Raw genomic sequence first — 23,820 nt, forward strand, 5'->3', positions numbered from 1 at the left:
TCGCAACTCTCACTTGGTTCAAGATCTCTATGAATGTTGTGTCTGATTGGCGCATGGGTATTTGAAGCTCACAACACCTTATGTGAGAATTCCAAAATGAAGGGGCTAGAATATCAAGTGTGTTTTTAGGATCATTAAATATCCAACGATCACGCACAGGGATTGCTTGGCAAAGGTCTCTGCAAAAAATTACATCTAGCCCTCCAAATGGTTGAGTGTGATTATGCTTGAGTGCTCGAAGCCGTCTATCTATTACATGAAGCAATCTATTGCCGATCAAGGATGCCTCATAAAAAACAACCAGCTTGAGATTTATGTACATTTGGGATAGATTGCTCAAGATCTCATTTGAGAGAGCAATGTTGTCGTTGAGCATCAATGGAAGCCGCAAGGCTAAGTGAATGGTGGTGCCGCCAAAATTATAAGCTGCCTTGCATGTGTAAGCCATCAGAAGTGTTGTTGGGAGGTTAATGTCACTTGCAATCAATGTGTTGTAATGTCACACTAAACCTTGGACAATGGTGCGTATTGTGAAAGTCTTCCCAGTGCCAGCACCACCTGTAAGGAAAAGGTGGATAGGGATGTTTGAGTGCACCCTTTTCTTTGTCATGATATAATCATAAAGTTGTCTTTGTTCTGTGTTTAAGCTCATGAAAAGTGTATGGTACTCTTCATTTGGGATTCCAAAAAGTTTTAATGATGTTGCAATACTTGTATTGTGAGGTCTAGTTTTTGGCAAGTCAAGGTCGAGTTCATAATTGAATGTCTCTTGATGATGACTGCTTGTGGAAGAATTAGATGATGAAGTCTTGCTTGCTGCTTGACAAGATCTCAACTTTCATGAACTTTTTCCTATTTTCAACAATTGTATCAATGTTGCTCTCAAACGTCTCTCTCCATGTTGTGACACTTGTGTCAAATCCAGACTCGCTACTTGTGAAAGGGAGAAAGAGCAAGCAAACCTCATGATAATGTCTCTCAGCGTCGAGCTCTCTATTGAAGTTCGCATACCTTATGACTCGGGGCTTTTTTCGATTGCGTTGCACACCATCTGAATTGGTAAACTAGCTTGCAAATTCGGCTAAAGCATAGATGTGATAGATGGTGTGGTCTTTTGGTGTATTTAGTGACAACATCATCGAAGAAAATGTGTGTGTCATCAGGATGAAGCATCTCCAAAGCACCTCGTCTCTTTAGTAATAGTGTCCTTTGAGGCTGGAAATCTGCATTGATGAAAACAAACTGTCTGCTAGCACTATGCAATGGCAAGGAGAGTGCAATATATGCATCTTGTTGTGCTGAAATTTCCTAGCTGTTGACAAGGGTACTCCCAATTTTCTTAAGTCGTTCCAAGGTGGGCAAATTGTTTTCCTTGCAATTATCTAGAACAGTTTTAATCGCCCTACTTGTTGTTGAGTCGTGTTTTGTCATGTAGGATGTGCAATATGTTGCAGCTCCATGAGCATTGAAAATAAATTATATATCAATGTTACCATCCCATAAGGTGCACAAAGATTTATTGAAATTGTTTGTGTAGATGTCCTTTGGATGTCGTTTAAGCAAAAGGGTTGGTTCTGTAAGAGTGAAAGAGAGTGTCTCAACTCATCCATACATATAAATTTCAACCATTCGTTGAAGTTCAATGGTGGTTCTCGGTCAAGACTTGCAAGCAATTCATCAAGTTTCTTTTTGTTTGCAAGAAGTATTTTCTTCCTTGAATGACTTGTTTCTATTGGGTGCAATATTATTGTTTTCCTGGCAGGAGTACGAGGAAATCCAAACCGACAAGCTTTTTTATGACTTTTACATGTCTTTCGATGTGAATGAGTGTGAACATTCTTGAGCTCGTCGCTTAACTCATCCTTGTCAGTGGAGATAAACGTATCTACAAAGCTAATCACATCGCGATCCTTAGACACACCAAACAATGGTGCATTTTTAATCCAAAGCAACCCGTGGTCATGATGGCTTCCTCTATTCTGGAATTCAGTCATTAAATTATGGCATTTATAAAGTTCAGAAAGCTGCCTATAACAGGTTCTTAAAAGCTGATTTAGCCGATAGGCTAGCTAATCATACTATCACCTTCGTCGTTAGTGAAAGATATATCTCTCAGTTTGTGGAGGCATTTGAAGTGGGTGATTTTGTGCGCATAGAGGGTGTTGTTGCGAGAAAGAGAAATGCTAATGATGGGGAAACATCTCCTTTCTCTTTGTATGCCGATGCTACCACCTCCATTGTTAAGGGTGAACCATTTGATTGTGTCTTAGCCTTGTTTCCTGAGCACAAAATCAGGGAGTTGGTGGATAGAGATTCTTCTTTGGTGGACACTGTGCCGACCATAGCTTTCATTGTGATGCAAGTTGAAAATATTGCAAAGAGTGATGGTACAAGTTCTTCTTTGCTGACTATCGCTAACGGTCCTGACTTCACCGATAGAGCTAGTGTGAGTATCTTTGCATTGAGCTAGTTGAAATTTCATGCAGTGTCTAAACTCCTTTGTTGCAGCTTGTTTTTGTTCCATCTAGGAGATGCGATTATCATAACATTGAACGAAGTCCAAGAGTATGGTTTCTATGCATGTGTAGCTCACAACATTAATGTCAACAAGCAGTTCTCTAATACCCTTTCGATTGTGGACTACACAAATTTATGTCCCTTGCTTGAGAGTTTGGCAACAAGTTTCAAAGACATACATGCTAAGAAACTCTCACTTTTAGGATTTGGTGCTAAGGTGATTCATCACTTTCTATTAATCACTCAACTCATTAACTCTTTTTAACTCACTTTGTGTTGGCTCAGGTGTTTGGAACTCTAGAGGTGGTGAATGTGAATAGCCTTGGATTCGAGTTTAGTTGTAGCGGTTGTAAAAGCAGTCAAGTAAGCCGTCAAACGTCCAGTCCCTACTGTTTCGCATGCAGCAAAGTGGTGAAGGTTGTTCGAGCCCCTATTGTTCACGCACGAGTGGTGGACCGAGATGGTAAAGCAATAGTTGTTGTGCTGCATGGTAAAGTGGTTGATGAAGTCTTGCGATTGCCTATCAGTTTTTCTCAGCTTTATGACACTGATCTTGTTGATCTAAAGTGTACACTTCTTAATGTTAAGAAGATTGGCACATTTTCCATCAACAAGCAAGGTTACGTGACTAGCTTCAAACCAGAGGCATAGTTCCTTTTGTGGCAGATTTGACATATCTGAATATTGCACGACAAACTTTTTGACTGTGCTTTTACCCAAGCAAGTGATCGACAATGCCTCTCCAAGAAGGAGTTGTGATTTTTGCTGCAGATTCAAGTTTTGATGTCAATGGCAAGAATGTAAAAGTTGATCCGCTCTACTTAAAGAAATATCCTCTTAATCAAGATGTGTTGTGTGCATTGTTGTTTATATTTCAGCTTGATTGGACCTCTAGTATGTTGCTTGAATCTATTATTCATTTGATCATGCAAGATTTTGAGACTAACAACAAAGACATCGTAGATTTTTGGTTGTCGTTGTGGGAGCATGACAATATACCTCGACCTGTGGACAACAATTCACTTCAAGTTCTTTTGCATTCATTTCTTGGGAGCAATAAATTGCATGTCATCTCCAATCTTTTAATCTCCTTTGCTTGTTGTGTGCTAAGAGAGCAGTGTGTTGTTCATGAGTTTAATTGTTTGAGCTTTGAGAAATCTTTGGTTATAAGAGAGTGTAACAAAAGCTTGAGTTTCATCATGCATATGTTAGTGGAGCAATCCGTCCATTTTATGTGCTTAGAGCCTTGGCTTTGTTGATTCACACTCCCTTGTATGTTGAACATAATACTTGTATAGATGAATCTTGGGCATCCACTATCCAAATAGTTCCTGATGTTGGGTTGCCGGAGCCAAACGAATGTGGGGAATCAATCGGTGAGCAAACTGATACACTTGTGCATGGGATCTACTCTTCCCAACAAGTGGTTGATCACAATGTGCATGCACATAGTGTTGCACCATCCGAAGGTTTCAATCCTCTCAGCTTATTTGATGATGATGCATGTGAAGAGCTATCATTCCCATCTCTTTTCTTTGGACAAAAAAGAATCTATGCCCAACTTGCTAAGACTAATTACCAAAAGGTTGCACAATGGGAACTCAAACACAAAGATAGACGATTTGCTTTGGACATTGAGAATCTTTTCTTCAAAGTCATGAAAATCATCATTGCCAAGGTTTTGGGCTCTATATGGGTACATCTACGAAAAGGCAAACTACAAGGAAAACAATTATGTGCAGGTGACGTCCAAAGCAATACTAATATTGACCAAGTTCTCCAATCTCAACTTGGCTATCGTGATTTTGAGACTCTTCACACATCATGCGATTACAAAGCCAAGCTCAAGCGGAATGTCTTCGCAATGATTTGACAAATAGGTCAACCCACATCCTTCATCACCATATCATGTGCATAGCAGAGGTGGGAGCCTTTGCATAAATGTCTTGCACTTTTTAACCCACAAATACACGCGTGTGATTTCCAGAGCAATAGCGCTTTCATTCGAGCCTTGGTTCGTTCTGATCCCATTACCACTGCTCGCTACTATGTTCATAGATTTAAATCACTGAAGAAAGAGCTCAAACGCAACTCCAAAAGACTTGGCGAGATTGTTGACTTCTTCTTCGTGAAACAAGGATTTTACCCTCAAATGCAAACCGGAATAAGATAGAGTCGGAAAGTTCGGACACTAGTAATAATGGAAGGGGCTTCACAAGAGCAAGCTGCGAATTAAAAATTGCAGAAAAAGGCTCATCTTTATCAACGCTTTGGCTTCCACCTTTCCCACAAACTAAGACTTGTTTCAAATCCCTGACAACTTTGTTTGGAACTGGACAAGACCCATCATTTGCGCGACCTACACGAGAGACAATGTCAACCTCAAAACCGAAAAAAGCCCATTGCAAACAGAAATTTACCTCTGATAATGGAGAGAGCCTTTTTGATCGATCTAGAGGGGGAATACTTTTTTAGCTTGGAAGTTGGGCTAAGAAACTTGGATGGCGATGCACTAGCTGAAACCCCATCAACGAGAGAAGGCTTGGAATCAAGAAATGATGCAGGAGACAATCTCTCCGCTTCCTTCTTATTCGTTTCAGAAATGTCAGCAAGGTCCTCGCTAAATAACGGGTAAGTTTCTGCGTCTGATGTGAACAAAGAGTAAGATTCAATAGATTCAAGATCAAGTAAGCAAGATAAAATGAGCAAGGTGCCAACCATTCATGGAAAAATCCATTGGAAGGGTATTGGAAGATGTTTAGAAGCTGTAATAAGGGATTAATATGCACCAACAACCTTGCAAGAGATTGCAATGGCTATTTAGCAGAGATTCACTAGGAAGGCTAATGCCCAACTAAAGAGGAAGAGCTTGTGGGGGTAATTGAGCGCCAAAAAGTACTAAGCAAAGATGCTGGCAAAGGGAAAACGAGCAACAATTGTAAGGAAGACAGAGACTTCTGTCTCTTTATAAACTCAAGAGGTAAGTAAGGGAATAGTTCTTTTTACACCCACTTTTAGCTACTAAATCTGGACTTTTAATAAAAGGAGTTAAAAAACGGAATAAATTTATTTTTCACAAATAGAAATCTTTAATGGGTTTCAAGACAATATATGCATAAATTTATATCAATAAAATATTAAATGTTAAATAATATTCGTAATATTCTTAGGAGTCCCTTATTGAATGCCTTTGATCTCCACAATGATGCAGTTCCACTCTCCGCATAAATTTATATCAATAAAATATTAAATGTTAAATAATATCTGTAATATTCTTAGGAGACACTTCTTGACTGCCTTTGATCTCCACAATGATGTAGTTCCACTCTCTTCCCTACTTGGTTGCATGGAACTTAAGATAAAAATGATCAATAAGAACCTCAATTTTCTTTTTTATTCATTTATATGGGATTAACAAAGTTTATTTTAAAGCATAGCCTCTTTTCAAAATAAAATTTCAAAGAATAATTTTAATGAGTTGATATTTAAATTTATGAAGTCAATTTCTTTAAAAGAAAGAAAAAACAAACTTACAAAAGATACTCACGCCCAGACAGTTATGCACTCCCAATCCCAAGGCCTGCTCAGGCAGTGTGAAACATAGGCTTTCGAAATATCCAAAGTCATGTACACCCATCATAACAGAGCCTTATCTATTTCTTGATAAACGTGACCAAACCATCATCATTCAGCTGCTGCACTGACACTCATTTTTCAAAGCCAACTAATTTAAAACCTATCAATTTTTATACCAAATGAACCATCAAAAGATTGAGAAAATCCAAAATTCTTTAAAATGGATATAACATCTAATGGAAGACAGGAAGGAGACACATCAGCATCAATAAAGTTAGGCAAAAGAGAAGATGTATATGCTACCATGTTACCATATACATGTGGTAGTGATGTGTGTGAACACACTAGGACCGTCGGGGCATTTTTTCCCTCTTTAGGAGGTTTTTTCCCACGTGCATTGTATATACGCCCATCACTCTAGGGCTATCTATCTTTCCATTGCACACTAAGTAACACGCTCTCTATTGTGTGCCTTGAGCTTCCTTCGTCTTCTCCAAGCTGTGTGTGTTTCTCTGCAACCCTAATTCCAACAATTGGTATCAGAGCACGTCACGTCCTCCCGGGCTTAGTCGCCAGCTGCTCCATCACACGCCTGCTCACTTTCTCCGATTTCAGTGAGCTTTGGCGAGCGTTCGCACGTCGACAAATATTTTGGGCAAGCTCGAAGAGCTTAGTCTGCTCAGAATTTTGATTTGGGCTCATTTCGGCCTCCGTTTCCACTACAGGCAGTACTGCACAGGCTATTTCATCATTTTGTGAAGAATTTCTGTCAGTGCCGTTTTCTGCATAACAGGTGCCTTATAGTCTTCTACGGTTTGTGCTATCTAGCACAGGTTGTTCCCGCTCCGTTTCTCGTATTTTCGGGCAGTTTTCACATCAGGTGCAGCATTTACCATGGCTGACAACAACAACACATATGTGTTCAAGATGTTTGCTACTGACGACAGGTTGGATGGGGACAACTACCCTATGTACGCTTATATGATGCAACATGTTCTTGTGTCAAAAGGTGTCTGGAACATTGGGCAGGGCATTGATGTACGTCCTGGTTCTGAGGATGTAGGCGATGTTGAGGATGTTGCAGGTCTTGCTGCAAGGATTGCAGTTGTTAGAGTTGTTTTGCCTACGGTAGAACAAGCTCGTTGGGATGTTAAGGATGCGCAGGCTCATGCATTGATTGCGTTTTCTGTGAAGCGCACCATTGTTCCTCACATCCGTTCAGCAAAATCTGCAAAACAGGCTTGGGATATTTTAGCAGGTCTTTATGCAATTCCACAATGAGGCTAAAATTGCTTTGCTGCGTAAAGAGCTGGAGTCGAAGATTATGAATGAGGAAGATGATATGGACACTTTCCTTGCTAGTGTCAAGGATATCAATGAGCATCTTATTTCTGCAGGTGAAGTCATTTCAGACAGTTCCCTTGTGCATACTGTTCTTGATGCCTTACTAGATTCCTACCAAACTTTTGCTAGTACTTGGAGACTGATGACCCAAGGAAATCCTGAAGTTGTCAAGTTTGATGCATTATGCACATTGCTGTTGCAAGAGTCACTTTCCAAAAAAAACAGGACTAGGCAGCGTGCAGTTGAACAGGCTTTTATTGCTTCTCAAAGAAAGGGTGGAAACAGTAATGCAACCACTTCTTATGGTTCTGCTGCGAGTAGCAAAATTTGATCAAGTCGTGTCCTAAGTTGAAGGCCAAAGAGGCTAAGAAGAAAGAGGGTGGTTCCACTCCAAATGCTGGTTCCACTACAAATGCAGCCATTGTTGAGTCTTTTGTGAAAGGAGACTGTGTTGCTGATGTTGATGCAGAATGGGCTTTTAGCGCAGAGTGCACTTACAATCCTGCTGTCCATGATGCATGCTTGTCAGTTGCTGCAGATTCACATGTGTGGTATTTCGACAGTGGTGCTACAAAGCACATTACCTCACATCGTGAATTGTTTACCTCTCTCGAGTCTGTCCCTCATGGGAATTCAATCACTTGTGCCAACAATGCCTCTTATCCAGTTCAGGGAGTTGGAAAGATTGTGCTTACTGCTGCTAATGGCAGTTCTTTCACACTTGTTGATGCACTTTATGTACCTAGGATCAAGAAGAATCTCTTGTGTGTATCCGCACTTGCTAGACTTGGACTTGTAGTCAAATTTGTGGATGACAGATGTACAGTTCATGATCTCAGTTTTGGTGATGAAATTGTTGCATCTGGGCTTTTGTGCCATGGGCTGTATAAGCTCACTTTGTATGACAAGTGTGGACAAAACTTTGCAAATGCTGTTGCAGATTCAAGGGCTATTTCAGATGCAAAACTTTGGCATGCACGTTTTGGTCATCTGAATTTTGCCAGTTTGCTGCGTTTGCAAAAATCTGATATGGTTGCTTCTTTGCCGCCTCTTGAAGCACCTGTCAAACATGTTTGTGAAGGCTGTATTTTGGGTAAGATGTAGTGTTCTAAATTTCCAAAGGATGGTTCAGTTCGGGCCACATGCAGGTTGCAGCTTGTGCATACTGATGTTTGTGGGCCCATGCAAACTCCGTCCTTGGGCAATTACCTGTACTTCGTGACTTTCATTGATGATTACTCCAGGCATGCATGGGTATTTCCGCTTAAAGCCGCTTAAAGCGAAGTCCAAAGTTTTTATGTGCTTCAAACAATTTCTGGCTATGGCTGAAAATGTCTCGAAATGTACTATGGGCACCCTCCGTTTCGATCGAGGGGGGGAGTACATGTCTCATGAATTTAATGCATTTCTGGCTAGTCGTGGGATAAAACACCAATGTACAATGCCTTATACACCTCAACAAAATGGTGTTGCAGAGAGGAAAAACAGGTCACTGACGGAAATGGCACGATGTATGGTCAAAAGTCAAGCTTTGCCGCATTCTTTTTGGCTTGAGGTCATTATGTGTGCCACTTATGTACTTAACAGGTGTCCTACGAAATCTTTGCAGTCTATTACTCCATATGAAGCATGGCATGATAGAAAACCTTCTATTGAGCACATGCGTGTTTTTGGCTGTTTGGCATATGCTTTGGTGCCACAAGTGCAGCGCAGAAAATTGGATGATAAGGCTGTCAAATGTATTTTTGTTGGTTATAGTGCTGAAAGCAAAGGTTACAGGTTGTATCATCCGCAAACAAAACGTATTCTGGTTTCTCGGGATGTAGTGTTTGTGGAAGATTCTGTTCAGCCCTTGCTGTCATGTACTAGAGACAGTAATGTAAGCTCACAGGACATTTATGACACTTTGTTGCCTCTTTCAGTGGTGGAAATACGAATGTAAGTTCCAATGAGGCAAATGTACAGCCTATGGGGGTTTCTGAAAATGTTTTAGATCAACCTATTACTGATGCAGATGTACATGATGTACTTGATGAGGAAAGGGCTGAAAATGAGCAGGCTAGAGGTATGACAAAATGGCTGGTGCATACTTTGCGTGACAGTAAATTGGATGCACCTTTGTCTAGTCGTACTCGTTCAGGCTCTCGCCATGCATCTTATGCATCACATTGTTATGCTTTGGCTGTGTCTAGTTTACATGATGTTGAGGAGCCTCTGTCTTTTGATGAAGCACAGAATTTAGAAAATTGGATGGCTGCCATGCAATCAGAATATGATGCACTTATAGAAAATGACACATGGACTTTATGTGATTTGCCTCCTGGCAAAAAGGCCATTGGTACAAAGTGGGTTTACAAATTGAAACGCAAACCGGATGGTGAGATCGATCGCCATAAGGCTCGACTTGTTGCAAAGGGTTATGCACAGCAAAAAGGCATAGATTATGAAGAGACTTTTGCTCCCACTTGTCGTATGACTACTGTGCGTTTTCTATGTGCATTGGCAGCTCATTTTGGTTGGGATGTACATCAATCAGACATTGTTACTGCTTTCTTGAATGGTGACATATTTGAGGAAGTTTATGTAACGCAACCTCGCGGTTTTGGCATAAAAGGACAAGAGGACAAAGTGTGCAAATGTAACAAGGCTTTGTATGGGTTGAAGCAATCTCCTCGTGCTCGGTATGAGAAAGCTGACACTCATTTGGTCAAACAAGGCTTTCGTAATAGTCCAACAGAAAGCACATTGTTTGTAAAGCGTGAGGGTGATGTACTTCTCATTGTGGTTCTTTACGTTGATGATTTGCTAATCTTTGGACCAAATGAGAGACATATTGCTGAATTTAAGGCTGATTTGAATGCTACTTTCAAGATGAAAGATGTGGGGCTGTTGCATCATTATTTGGGCATACAGTTTAAGCAGTGTGATGGTGGTATTGCCTTGTGTCAGAAAAGTTACATAGAGACATTGCTATGTAAGTTTGGACTTGAGGATTGCAAACCTATTGCCACTCCCATGGAAACAGGTTTGAAGTTGAGTCTACATGATGCTGGCGATCCTGCTGATGTCACTCTTTACCAAACTGCTATTGGTTGCCTCATTTATGTATGCAACACGAGGCCGGATATTCAATTTGCAGTCTCACAGGTCAGCAGATTTATGCATAGCCCAGGGTCTAAGCATTGGCAGGCTGTCAAGAGGATTTTCCGCTACCTTAGTGGCACTTTACATCTTGGCTTGTTTTATCCCAAGGGGGGATCATTGCCGCCAGACTTACATGCTTTTTCGGACTTAGATTGGGCTGGTTGTTTTGACACGCGAGTGTCCACATCAGGTTTTTGTTTCATGCTTGGAAGTTCATGTATATCATGGTTGAGCAAGAAGCAACCTACTGTGGCCACTTCGAGTTGTGAGGTTGAGTACATGGCAGTCTTCACAGATACGGTTGAGTGTGTATGGCTCAGACGCCTTATGGCTGATTTGGGTGTTGGACAGGACACTGCCAACACTATCTACACTGACAGTCAGAGCGCATTGGCAGTTGCGAGGAACCCAGTTTTTCATGCTTGCACAAAGCACATTGAGGTGCATTACCACTATGTCAGGGAGAGGCTCTCTGCAGGAGAGATCAACTTGGCTTATGTGCCAACACAGGACAACCTTGCAGATCTTTTCACAAAGGCATTGTCTCGTGAGAAGCTCGAAGCTTTCCGCAAAGCTTTGGGCTTACTCCCCTTTGTGGACTGATCATGTCCTCAGGGCATGGCACTTCCCTTTACTCATGTGTCAGCTCTCGTTCACCGCATCACTCCAGGGGGATTTGTTACCATATACATGTGGTAGTGATGTTTGTGAATACACTAGGACCGCCGGGGCATTTTTTCCCTCTTTAGGAGGTTTTTTTCTGCCGTCCATTGTATTTACGCCCATCACTCTAGGGCTATCTATCTTTCCATTGCACACCAAGTAACACACTCTCTATTGTGTGCCTTGAGCTTCCTTCGTCTTCTCCAAGCTGTGTGTGTTTCTCTGCAACCCTAATTCCAACAGTACATTCTCTTGCACGAGAGTAAAGGCTAGCAGGGCATCTCTCCCTATCCCTCTCTCTCTCTCTCTCTCTCTCTCCTGCCGAGGCGAGAACATGTGGCAGGAAAAGCCATACGTAGGGCACAATGCCTCCCATCGAGTCTTCAACATGCCCTTGTTCGTGAGGTACAGCGCTTCAGCAGCAACTAATAATACTGACAATAGAACATATTGGAAGACCTGCATAAGATTCAGAAGAGCATATTGAGACACTTCAGTAGCATCAACCATGCACCAAGCACATGTATTGAATTCAAAATCCTAAATAGTCTTTCCGTGCAGTTGCAGAAAGTATGCTTCATAAAAACATCCCCATTGCTACTTGCATCTGCACCTCTATGGCGGATTCACAATCACCAGACAAACATCCAGAGATTCCATACCTGATCGAGCACAGAATTGGTCCATCTTGAGAACTTTCCTGAGCACCTCTTGCCTACTGCTGAAGGAATTAGACTCACGACAGGGCCGTAGGCTGCAAATGTCTCAGACTCGCAAACTCTCTCTCTGTGCGCGGTACGCAACAGGAACTCTCTCTCTCTCTCTATCTCTCTCTCTCTCTCTCTCTCTCTCTCTCTCTCTCTCTCTCTCTCTCTCTCTCCCCCCCCCCGCGACACACATTGGATTTCTCTGCACGTAATGCAGTAAATCGGACTCAAGACAACCAAATTTCTCTGCGCATAAAGCAATATTCGCATTCAAGACAGATGGCACACAACAGTAAAGACAGAGGCGGAATCAAGACAACTGAATTTTTCTGCGCATAATGCAGTACATAGCATTCAAAACAGCCGGCACACAACAGTCAAGACAGCCTGAATTTCTCTGAAACAAAGCAGTAAATCGCATTCATGCAGGCCAGCACACAACAACAACACACTCTCTCTCTCTCTCTCTCTCTCTCTCTCTCTCTCTCTCTCTCTCTCCCTCTCCTCTCTCTGCACGAAATGCAGTAAATCGGACTACGACCTCTCTGCAGGCGCGGCGGGAAGGTGTAGAGAACGCAGACTCATTGTGAGACAAGCTGCATAGGGCGACCTACTGTGACTCGAGGTGCATGTCCCATGGCAGCGCAGATGAGACCTGCTGCGATCCCATGGGAACTCAGAGCTCCGCTCAAGTGCAGGCGCGACGGGAAGGTGTAGAGCACGCAGGAAGGGTGGGTGAGTGAATCCGTGTGTGTGTGTCTCTAGCTGTGGAGGAGGGGGAGAGCTGTAGCCAAGACCTAGCCACAGCAGGAGAGCCGCCTCGCCACTACCTCGACTCTCGCATCGCAATGAGCGCTCAATCATATAATGCTTCTAACCCTAGCTCACCCACACGAAATTTCCAATAGGAACACGATACCCCTTCTATCTTACAACCATCTTACAACCATTTTATTTTCTATTAAAAAAAAAAACACTTCCTTTTTCATTAGCAAAAAGGAAGGCCTCCCCCTTTGGGGCAGGCCAAAAAGGGAAAATGGTCTATCCCCTCTCTCTCTCTCTCTTCTCTGGGCCCACTATTTGTCCACATGTATACAATCGTGGATTGTGAGCACTCCCATAACTTTCACCCCCCTTGACTTCAAAGAAGCCTTCGTGACTCAGCACCTTGTTACTATTCTGAAACTTCAAATGCCAACGTGAGCTTCACACAAACTGCAAACTGGCGGAGAAGACACGAGAACTGTAAAAACTTTGTCGACGGCAGTCTCTCGATTCTCCACTCAGTCTCAAGGGGAAGCATCATTGCCACAGTGGCAATCCTCGTTCTGTTGTTTTACTTGCCGTGCTTGGAAGACCATACATTGGATGATGTTTGATAGAACGAAAAGTCAGTCTGGTCCAATAAACGATCAACGACAACATGGAAGGCGACACAACTGCTCCTTCTTGCAGCAAAAAGCTTCTCAGCTTGCGAGTTGTAACCCTGGATTATTACATGGCGCCCCCCCTTCCGGAGCTAGACGCCTGCTATTCTTCTCTGCTGGGTTTGCTCCCCTCCCTTCTTATTCTTTTCGTGCTCACTTCCACCTCACAACGACTAATCTTCCCGTTTTTGGGTTTGCAGGACAGCCAATTGCTGAGGTCCCAGTCGTGAGAGTATTTGGTACCACTCTTGCTGGACAAAAGATGTGCTTACACTTGCACAAGGTGCCTTTTTTCTCCTACCAGCCAAATCTTCTCACCTCTAGTGTCGAGCTACACAATATCTGAGCACACTTGCCCGCAGCCCCATTGGCCGTTCGGAAAAGCTGAAGGGGCAGTTTAAAGGCAACCAAGCTAGGAGCCAGCTTGGTGGTGAATCCGAGGGTAGGGTAACTTCCTAGCAGTTTTTACCCCCTGGGTTTCCTTTAGAAGGGCCACGAAGTAGCCCAAAGGCACCTACAAACCAGCAAAGTTTCGTAGATTTCAGTTTTCAGCCTATCGGTAGCCCCTTCTAGCCTAGTAGTAGCTATCTAGTGACCTTAGTCCTACCTCCAACGGAATCATGAGGTATCACATGCAGTGCAATTGAGAAATTAGAGAGAATCGAGCAATCACACAGTCACAATCCTTTTTGTCAACCTCGCGTTCATGAACAAGACTTTGCGTTATCGATATTTTCTTTCTCCGAATGAATGAAGTAGGCATGCGGAGAGATGGAAATCTCATATAGAGAATGATAGATCTAATACAGTCAGAGACACGTGGTACACACGTGCGCGCGCACGCGCGCGCGCACACACACACACACACACACACAGAGAGAGAGAGAGAGAGAGAGAGAGAGAGAGAGAGAGAGAGAGAGAGGACCACAAACGCAAGATATGGTGAAGAGGGGGCGATCAGCCCCCCATGACTATATTAATTGGTGCCCAAGGGGAGGTAGGGCAAGGCCTGATAAAAACCTCCACGACCCAACAGAAAAATGATATATGGAAATATATGAGGGCGCCCGGACAAAGTGGGCGGCCGGCCCCAAACTCGAGCGGCCGGACCAAGAGCAACCTAGACTATGGGTGACCAGCCTGGAGACATACTAGCCGTACAAGTATGCCCCCGTACAAGTATGCCCTAGACCTGTGAAGCAGCAGAGTGGTGTAATCTAATACCCCCTCTCAGCACCGGATGCTGAACAAACGGTATGAAGCCAAAGATGTGAGGCAAATGATGAAGATGTCTGCTGCAATGTCCATTGAAGGACAATACTCCGGCGAACTCCGCAAGTTAGTAGCAGTGTGGGGTGTCCCGACCGCCAAGAAATCTCCATGGTAAAGTGCCGTCACGAGCAGTGTAGCAAATTGATGTACTCCGCCAATACAGGGTGAAGATACTGCGTGAAGGTCCCGAAGTGAGTGTGAAAACAACTCCTTGTCTTAAAAGAAGTGTCAATAGACCTGCAAGTGTCCTGCCCAATAGGATCTGTGGTGTCTGTAGTCAAACCGTCTGGAGAAAATGGAGAAGCCCAGGAACCGTCATGAGAATGACCAGAAGCCTGTCAATGCATGAACTTACAACCCAAGGGTCAGGTGGCTAAGCTGTGTAAAACTCCAGGAAGGCCATATGTATCTGTGCCATAAACGTCCTCCGAATCAAGGGAAGCCAGACTAAACAGTCTGCACTGTAGAAGCTACCGTAAGCTGCAGCAGTCATCGATAGACCGCACGGACCACCACTGGATGGTGCCCTGTCCGTAGGTAGAGTAATCCAAGATGAGGGGAAAGCCAGACTCAACAATTTGCGTTGTGAAGGCCTCTGACAAGAGGTGTGGTCAGACTATGCTGTCTGCACCATAATCATCATGTATGAAGAAGGGAAGCCAGACTGAGAAGTTTGCGTTGTGAAGAACCTCTGAGAATAGGGAAGGCCACATCAATCTGTCTGCGCCGTCTTGCGTGTATCTCCTGTCTCCAATCCTTCGATGTCAACCAAAACAAAATCCGCACCAACAACGCAACCAAACCATATGTCGCTGTGGCTCTCAATGTGAATGAGCTAGGAGTGGCCTACTGCCCTGGTTGGGGGATAAGTCTGTTGTAAGGTTACCGAGGGTGAGTGTAAGCAACTCTGAAGGCAGCAATCCAAATGATCAAGAGTGTAGAAGAGCAACTACACTACCATCCAAGCCAAGCTCCGGGTGACTCTGGATGTAGTCGCGTAATAATGCCTGATCTCCCGCATCTTGCGGGTAAACTCTCCAAGAGAGTCCAAAGTACTGAAGTCTCACTCCAATCTGTAGATCCAAGCAATCAACCAATCCAAGAAGAGATCCAAGGTCCTCTCCCAAAGTCCATGTAGATGCTCCTGTGTAAGCAAGTGATCTGACGTGTTGAGGTCAAGTGGTAAGTGTCTGTCCACCCAAGATGGTGGTGTCGTCTCTGGGAATGTCGGAATCCCATATGCCATGAGCATGGCCATATCTCGTGTGAACTCCTTTGATGAGTGCATAGGTGTGTCCATAGCAAACCACAAGTCACCACCCCCTCTGGAGTGCGCAACCGCCGAATGATGGCTGGAATGAATGGATCTCCCATGGATCGTACGCCCGTAGATGATCAAGCCAATTTCGAAACTACCGTGTACTGCAGCAGTCACAGAGAGACCGCACGGACCACCATCGGGTGGTGTCTTGAAAGGAGGTAACTTCATCCTCTGTAAAAACACAATTCAAGAGGCTGCTGTTCACCCAAAAACACAACTGCAAGGTGATGAAAACGCTGCTATCCAGCGATTTTCAGCGTGCTCGTACGCTCCCGGCAGGGTTTGGAGCGGTGCAGAGGGTGTAGGGAATCCCTGGCACAACCCCAGGTGGGCGGAAAACAGAGAAAACAGCAGTGGTACTGAAATCTGAAGAAAAACGGAGAGAATATTGACCGGCAATGCACCGGATGCAATGCCGGGAAGAAATGCAAGATCTGTAGGAGCCATGCTGAGCGCTGCCCCCTCTGTCCTAGCTGAAAAAAAAATGCAGGTCCATCTCCCAAAAAAAGCACCAACAGCCCTGAAAACGCAAGGGCCTGCTGTAAACGCTGATGGAGAAAGGGGGTATTCCGTCAATGGAATTGGCTGCTGAGGCCAGCGCTTGGGGCCAAGAAGATGATCGCCAGTGGGGGGGAGAAAAAAAACGCTGATGTCTAGGAGTTTCTTCACGAGGGAAAGGCTTCCCAGACCTCCCTAGACCCCTTGAGACTGTGATCGCTGGCTGAGCTGCAGGAAACGCTGATGCTTTCCAAAAACGCTGGCTGTTGTGATCCCTTGGGTAGAAACCTCTGCTGATGAAGAAGCCTTGGTCCCATCGAGAGCCTGAAGCTACTGATACCATGTGAGTGCGCGTTCGGGAGAGAGAGAGAGAGAGAGAGAGGAGACCACAAACGCAAGATATGCTAGAGGGGGCGATCAGCCCCCCATGACTACCATGATCAGAAGACCCTCAGTACAATTAGTATATGATGGAAGTGGGTACCCCCCTGGCCCTATAAATAGGTGCCCAAGGGGAGGTAGGGCAAGGCCTGATAAAAATCCCCACGACCCAACAGAAAAATGATATATGGAAATATATGAGGGCGCCCGGACAAAGTGGGCGGCCGGCCCCAAACTCGGGCAGCTGGATCAAGAGCAACCTAGACTATGGGTGGCCAGCCCAAAGACATACTAGCCGTACAAGTAAGCCCTAGACTTGTGAGGCAGCAGCAGTAAATCTAACATTGATCGCGTACTTTGCCCCACCCTATGCAAATCTCCCTACTCTCATCGATCTCCTTCAGGCTCGCCCCCACAAAATCTGAAGCAAGTCCTGCCTTTGTCTTCCCTTTCTTTGCGCGCTCATCCGCCGCTTTGGAATTCTCTAGTTTCAGCACGCTCTTTTGGTGCTTTGTTAGGGCACGTTGCAAGAATGTGCCCTTACTCCCACAACCGTAACACTTGCCCTCTTTATAGTACTATGGCGCTGCTCTATTGATAACTTTGGGCCAATGGGTTTCTTCTTTTGTTGCTTGCCCTTCTTTTTGTTACCATAGAATCTTGTCCTATTGCAATGGACACTGGCTTGTTTGAAGGGTACGTTAAGAGTGTCGGCATGCATACCAGAGCCCTCCTTGGCATGACCCATAAGTCTTGAATGGAGTCGGACTTCTATTTCAAGCAATAACACCAAATCACTTTAGGTAGGCCACAACAAAACCGCTCAACCTGTTGCTTGAAGGTGATCTTCTTAAAACAAGAGATTGGTAGAAAAATATCCCAACACCTCTGGCAATAAGCACCCAAGGTCATAGTTACATGGGACGGCGGGTCGGGGTCGGGGTCGGGGTCGGGAACGGGGACGAGGACGGGGACGGGGACGGGGACGGGGACGGGGGTCGGGACGGCAAAAAAAAAAAAAGAGTTTGCATGCCACACACATAGAGCATCACTTTGACCACAAATTTACACTAAATAGACCAAAGAACATGAGTCATATAGACGCAAATGTGCTAATAAAACATCGAGAAATGAGGACCCAAAGGGTGGCTTTTATAGCCATTGGGGTGCTTCAAAGTTCAAACATATGTCTATTAGAGAGAAACTAGCCTCTAGAAATGATCAGGTTTTCAAATTTAAAAAAAAGTCCCCTCCCATCCCCTACCGTCCCCTCCGTCCCTTGCCGTTCCCTGCCGTCCCCAAGACGTTTTGCCTGCGTTCCCACTTGGCAGCCATTTTTCCGTCCGTCCCCTGCCGTCCCCGTCCCGGAAATGGGCCGTCCCCGTCCCGGAAATGGGCGTCCCCCGTCCCTAGGGTCCGTCCCCTCCGTCCCCTGTAACTATGCCCAAGGTATCTTCTTTTGTCATCCTCAAATGATGCCAAGTTGTAATAACATCCTCTTCATACTCTTCTGTAAGCCATGCTAAAGTGAAGAGGTGTTTGAATTTCAATCCTTTTGTAGGTCCTTCCTGTGTTATGGCATCTCGATTCTCAAGTGAACCACCCAATGTGATCCCATTATTTATTTTGGCTTTTAGGTATTTATTTTACTTATTTGTCAAAGTCTGGGTAGCGCAATTTACTTAGATGGGTATATATGCGACCCATTGCCCCCATTGTACAAGTATCAATCCATTGCCAAGGTTAGTTGGTTCAGTAGTATCTCTCTCTCTGTCTCTCTTTCTCTCTCTCGTGTATTCTCCCCGTTGCTCTACACTTCCGCATCGTCGACTTTGACATGGTATCAGAGCCTTGTGCTCGGTGATTGCAAGGCGAGAGAGGATCGCCATGGAGAAGGGGAATAGCAGACAAGGAGCAAAGCGGCGACCAACAAGCTTTTGGATTGGCATTTTTGCAACATTAACTTGGCGTTTTGATAAGCACTCGAGGAGTAGCAAGGAGTTTTCATCGATAGAGTTGTAAAACGCAAGGTGTGAAGAGCCTTGGCCGGTAGGCTTACCAAGCGCAAAAGTGAACCGTTGGCGGCAGCGTTTTGAAAAGCTCGCAGCCTCCCCTTGCGCTAGGCATGGCCGTCGACAAAGGAAGAAATCTCTACAATACGCGTTCTAAAATGCTAGCAGCAAGGGGAGCCGGCGTTGTGCTGGCGATAGGCGTTTTGAAACGCAGGCAGCTTCGTTAGCATCTTGAAGCCCTGCGACAACTGGACGACCATCACTGTCAGATGCAGCCGAAGTGTTTATGGATTTAGCTTGGATCTAGTACTCCGCACAAACACAAAGGTTACTTTACTTCACTTGAAAGAACTGAGCTGGAGAGAGAGAGAGAGAGAGAGAGAGAGAGAGAGAGAGAGAGAGAGAGAGAGAGAGAGAGAGAGAGAGAGAGAGAGAGAGAGAGAGAGAGAGAGAGAGAGACGACTCCGCATGTCGGGTCGCAACCACCCTCAAGGACCCAATTGCTCTGTTGCCAGAGCAAGTACTTGCTTTATTACTTGCACAAATGCTGATACAATGATGGTAAATGCTGAGATGCTAATGGGTACTGATGTTGATGCTTGATACTGTGAGGCTAAGTGCTGGGTACTGCAGGTACTTTGGTACTTGGTACTGTGGGTACTGCTGGGTACTGAAGGTGCTACTGAGGTGCTAAGGGGTGTTGTTAGAGATGCTTGGTGCTGCATCGACGACGACGATGACGACGACGAGACTATGGGCTGATCTGCTATCAATGGGAACGGCGATGGGCTGAAAACTGAAATCGCTGAGGGTACTGCGACGAGGATTGCAATCACGACATGGGCTGAATGCGGAAAACGCTCAGGCTGATGGCTGAAAAACTCAAGCTCTGCTGGGTACTCTTGAGAAGAGGTGTTGTTGTGGGTATTGCTTCTTCCTCTGCCTCTTTTGCCTTCTCTAGCACCCAAAGGACTTCTTTTATAGGTCTTTTAGCCATTTGCCCGACCTACTTTTAATAAACGTCATGTCAAAGTCACTTATTAATAAATGACTTAAGTGACTGCTCATATGCCTAAATGCTTAAGTGACTTACCTGTGCAACTGAGGTTATGAAACTATGGCCTGCCTGATCATGCACGCCCTTCTAGAGGCTCACAAAATGCCAGGCTTGGTCCTAAGCTAAGACCGACGCTAGACTTGTCCACATGGCGCGTAAGCGGATGAAAACTCCTCCAAACTTGTGGATATTGTGGATGTAGGTACTGCTGTGATGTAACCACCGACCATAAGAGTTGCTAGATAGCCTTACTACTGTCACAGAATACCAACCTTGGTGCTGACTCTGCCTTGCGAAGCAAAATATTGACCACTCAAATAGTCCTGTCCTGAAAACATTGCGGGCGAAGGTGAAAGGTAAGGGTGCTCGGAGTATTTCCAGGGGTTGCTTGTCGACGGCAGTGGATGCACACTATATGCAAATGCGAATGGAGAAGCGGGTTAGCAATCTTTTTCCAATTCCTTCCATATCCGCATAGGAGGAGGGCAAATCTTGGTACTCAAGATCTGGATTTTTGTGTATCCGATGTCGATCTTCGTTCAAAGACATAGCGATGAAGAGGGAGCGTGCCCGATGCGCGATGGACTAAGGGTGGGAGTGGCTAATGAGTCCGAGATCGCGGCATGAAGATTTTTTGAGAGAAAAAAAGAATGAGAGAGGTTCCTTTGGTTCTTGGTTCTGCTTGGGTTCTTGATTCTTCTTGTAAGTTTGTGAAGTTGAAGCACGCACAGACCTCTAATACCAATGTCAGGTGCAGCGGAAGTGTTTATGGATTTAGCTCTGATCTAGTATTGCGCACAAACACAAGGGTTACTTTACTTCATTTGAGAGAACTGAACTGAACTGAATGAAAGAGAAAGACGCATATATATATATATATATATATATATATATATATATAGATAGAGAGAGAGAGAGAGAGAGAGAGAGAGAGAGAGAGAGAGAGAGAGAGAGAGAGAGACGACACCGCATGTCGGGTCCCAACCACCCTTAAGGGCCCCCTTGCTCTGTTGCCAGAGCAAGTACTTGCACAAATGTTGATACAATGATGCTAAATGCTGAGATGTTGAGATGCTAATGGGTATTGATGGTGTGCTTGATACTGCGAGGCTAAGTGCTGGGTACTGCGGGTACTTTGGTACTTGATATTGTGTGTACTGCTGGGTACTGAAGGTGCTGCTAGAGATGCTTGGTGCTTTGCTGGGAACGGCTATGGGCTGAAAACTAAAATCGCTAAAGAGGCTATGGGCTGAAAACTGAAAACGCTAAGGTTATTGCGACGAGGACTGCAATCGCGACATTGGCTGAATGCTGAAAACGCTCAGGCTGATGGCTGAAAAACGCTAGATCTGCTGGGTACTGCTGAGAAGAGGTGGTGTTGTGGGTACTGCTACTTCCTCTGCCTTCTCTAGTGCCCAAAGGTATAGGTCTTTTAGCCATTTGCTTTACCTACTTAATAAACGTCATGTCAAAGTCACTTATTAATAAATGACTTAAGTGATTGTTCATATGCCTATATGCTTAAGTGACTTAACTGTGCAAGTGAGGGTATGCAACTATGATCTGCCTGATCATGCACGCCCTTCTAGAGGCTCACAAAATGCAAGGTTAGGTCCTCAGCTAAGACTGACCCTAGATTGTAGCAGAAGCTTGTCCGCGTGGCTTGTCCATGTGGCGCAAGTGCAGTGCGCATGTGACAATCACCATGTGTGCGTGTTGAAACGCGTGCTCACAAAAGCTCTCCCTTAGCAACAACAGCGACCCCCCCCCTGGGCGACGGCGTTTTAAAATGCTCCCCTTGTAGCTTTTCAGCGATGACTTCATTTTCCACTCTCCCCTTGACGGCAACAACCCCCACCACTTATCGACGGCCAAATTTCCTCTCCTTGCCACAACGTTTTAAAACAGTGTGGGCAGTTTGCCTTAGTGATTTGGAGCCCAAGAGGGGTATCAACAGTGGGTTGCTTTGATTGGCTTGGGGAAGTAAGAAGGCTACATCCCTCGAAGGATTTTTTGGTGCGGCTTGGTGGAGTTTTGTGCACAACATGGCCCCCCCTTGCTCGAGCGCCAGCTATATCAACGACCAAAACCAAAAAAAGGCTATGGATAGCAGATCAACCAGCTTCCTGTTAGCAGCCTATGCACGCGCGAAGTTCTCAAGGAAACCGACAAATTGTTTGGCTCAGGATTGTGAAGCCAAAAGCAAATGTACGAGTTTGCTTGAGGACAAAGGCAAAGGCAAGCTTGACGAGGACAACAATATTAGTACTCAATTAGCTGCCTAGGTACCCATGAGGTTCGACAATTGTTGTTATAAATGTGACACGACGCTTTGTTTGGCTTGGGAGTTTGAAGCCAAAGACAAAAGCAAGAACTCACAAAGAGACAAAGGCAAAGGCAAGTTGAACAGAGATAACGGTGATAAATATTTGACAAAGGAGATCGGCATGGCACACGTGGTGGCGGCCAAATGGCCACGATGCCAGATTTTTAGTCAGAGGACAGTTGCCGCCACTAGCTTCAGCCAGAGAGAGACTTGTGAGTGGCAGAGAGGGGCAAGCACCGCTCTCTATAATCAATTTGGACCCTTGTGTTGGAGTTCAAGTTATCGGTGATTGAAGGCACTTGCATGTGGTAGGGAACCAATCAGATGTATCTAAAACACTATGGATGTGCGCACCAATCCATTGTTGTTGTTCGGACTATGGAGAGGATGTGTTTCAAAGTTCATTGTCTCGGAAAGTTTGGATACGATGTGTTCACAATCCACGAATGGGGATTTTTGGACGTAGTGTGGTCTACAGTTCAATTTTCTATGAGGCAACCAATGCTCAAGATGGTATTCTTCTAAGGTACAAAGTTGAGGGTAGCAAAACTGAGGTGTATCTAGTAGTCCTAGGCCTTCTGCTGAGGGTGTCCATGGTAGCTTCTTCATCGACTTGGTCTCACTATTTATGTCCACTATGAGCTGCAGTGAGGGTGTTAAAGTTATTGCATCTCAAGTGAACTACCCAATGTGATCCCATTATTTATCATGGCTTTTAGGTATTTATTTTACTTATTTGTCAAAGTCTGGGTAGGGCAATTTACTTAGATGGGTATATATGCAACCCATTGCCCCCATTGTACAAGTATCAATTCATTGCCTAGCTTGGTTGGTTCAGTAATCTCTCTCTCTCTCTCTCTCTCTCTCTCTCTCTCTCTCTCTCATGTATTCTCCCCGTTGCTCTACGCTTCCGCATCATCGACTTTGACACTTCTTTGCGCAACAGTAGAGTAGACCATGTCTGGGCATTACCTTTCATATAGGATGCCGCCCTTTGTACAATGGAGGCCTCTGAGAATATCCTCCCTAAAAGGAGATATCAAACTACTAGATAAAGGGAAGGACCCAATGTGTACCTTGTAGATGGAAAAGGTATCAAACTTGATAGCTTGCCCTCCATCCTTGAACTCCTTGGCCTTCTTCCCCTTTTTCTCCAAATGGCCGTACTAAATTAGACGGTGTCGAGGTTGTCTCTTCTTCCCATACATTGGCTCATCAAAGTCGGAACTGTCAAAGGATGAGGTATCCTCATCGAAACTCTCAAAATGCTTGCAGTGCTTTCTAGACTTTTTGTGGGATCTGCTTTTCTTAGTTTTCTTGCTTTTCTTGTTCTTCTAAGTCTTTGTGACGGATTCCTTTAGTTGGATTGATTTTTGACTTGATAGGTGTTCCTATTCTCGATGCATCCAATGAAACATGTAAAGCTATGGGAAAAGTCAATGATCAAGATGCTCTTATCCTTCGACTCACGCCCTATGCAAAACTTTATCTCCTTAGAATTCGTTGCAAGAATATGCCACAGGGACACAAATTGAAGCACAATGGCTAATGGAACCTACACATCACCAACATCGT

At 44.6% G+C, this 23,820-nt stretch overlaps 1 protein-coding gene across 10 annotated transcripts in view; it reads left to right on the top strand.

The window, feature by feature from the left end:
- Window positions 1-13,116: 13,116 nt before the first annotated feature.
- The window catches only part of REV3 (recovery protein 3), a 220,325-nt gene continuing 209,621 nt past the window's right edge, over window positions 13,117-23,820 (top strand). For 6 of the 10 annotated variants that reach the window (XR_015184973.1, XM_086487616.1, XM_086487615.1 and 3 more), the window contains exons 1-2: window positions 13,118-13,498; window positions 13,579-13,661. Coding sequence is in view for 7 of the 10 variants with exons in the window: in XM_086487616.1 (XP_086343742.1) it covers window positions 13,375-13,498; window positions 13,579-13,661 (207 nt within the window). In the remaining 3 variants the exon portion in view is untranslated. Of the gene's footprint in view, window positions 13,499-13,578; window positions 13,662-23,820 lie in introns of all 10 variants that reach the window. The other 4 variants (XM_086487612.1, XM_086487614.1, XR_015184974.1 and 1 more) reach the window with 3 other exon arrangements.

The sequence above is a fragment of the Adiantum capillus-veneris genome, chromosome 17, assembly GCF_014529385.1.
Source record: "Adiantum capillus-veneris isolate H3 chromosome 17, ASM1452938v2, whole genome shotgun sequence".
NCBI lineage: Eukaryota > Viridiplantae > Streptophyta > Polypodiopsida > Polypodiales > Pteridaceae > Adiantum > Adiantum capillus-veneris.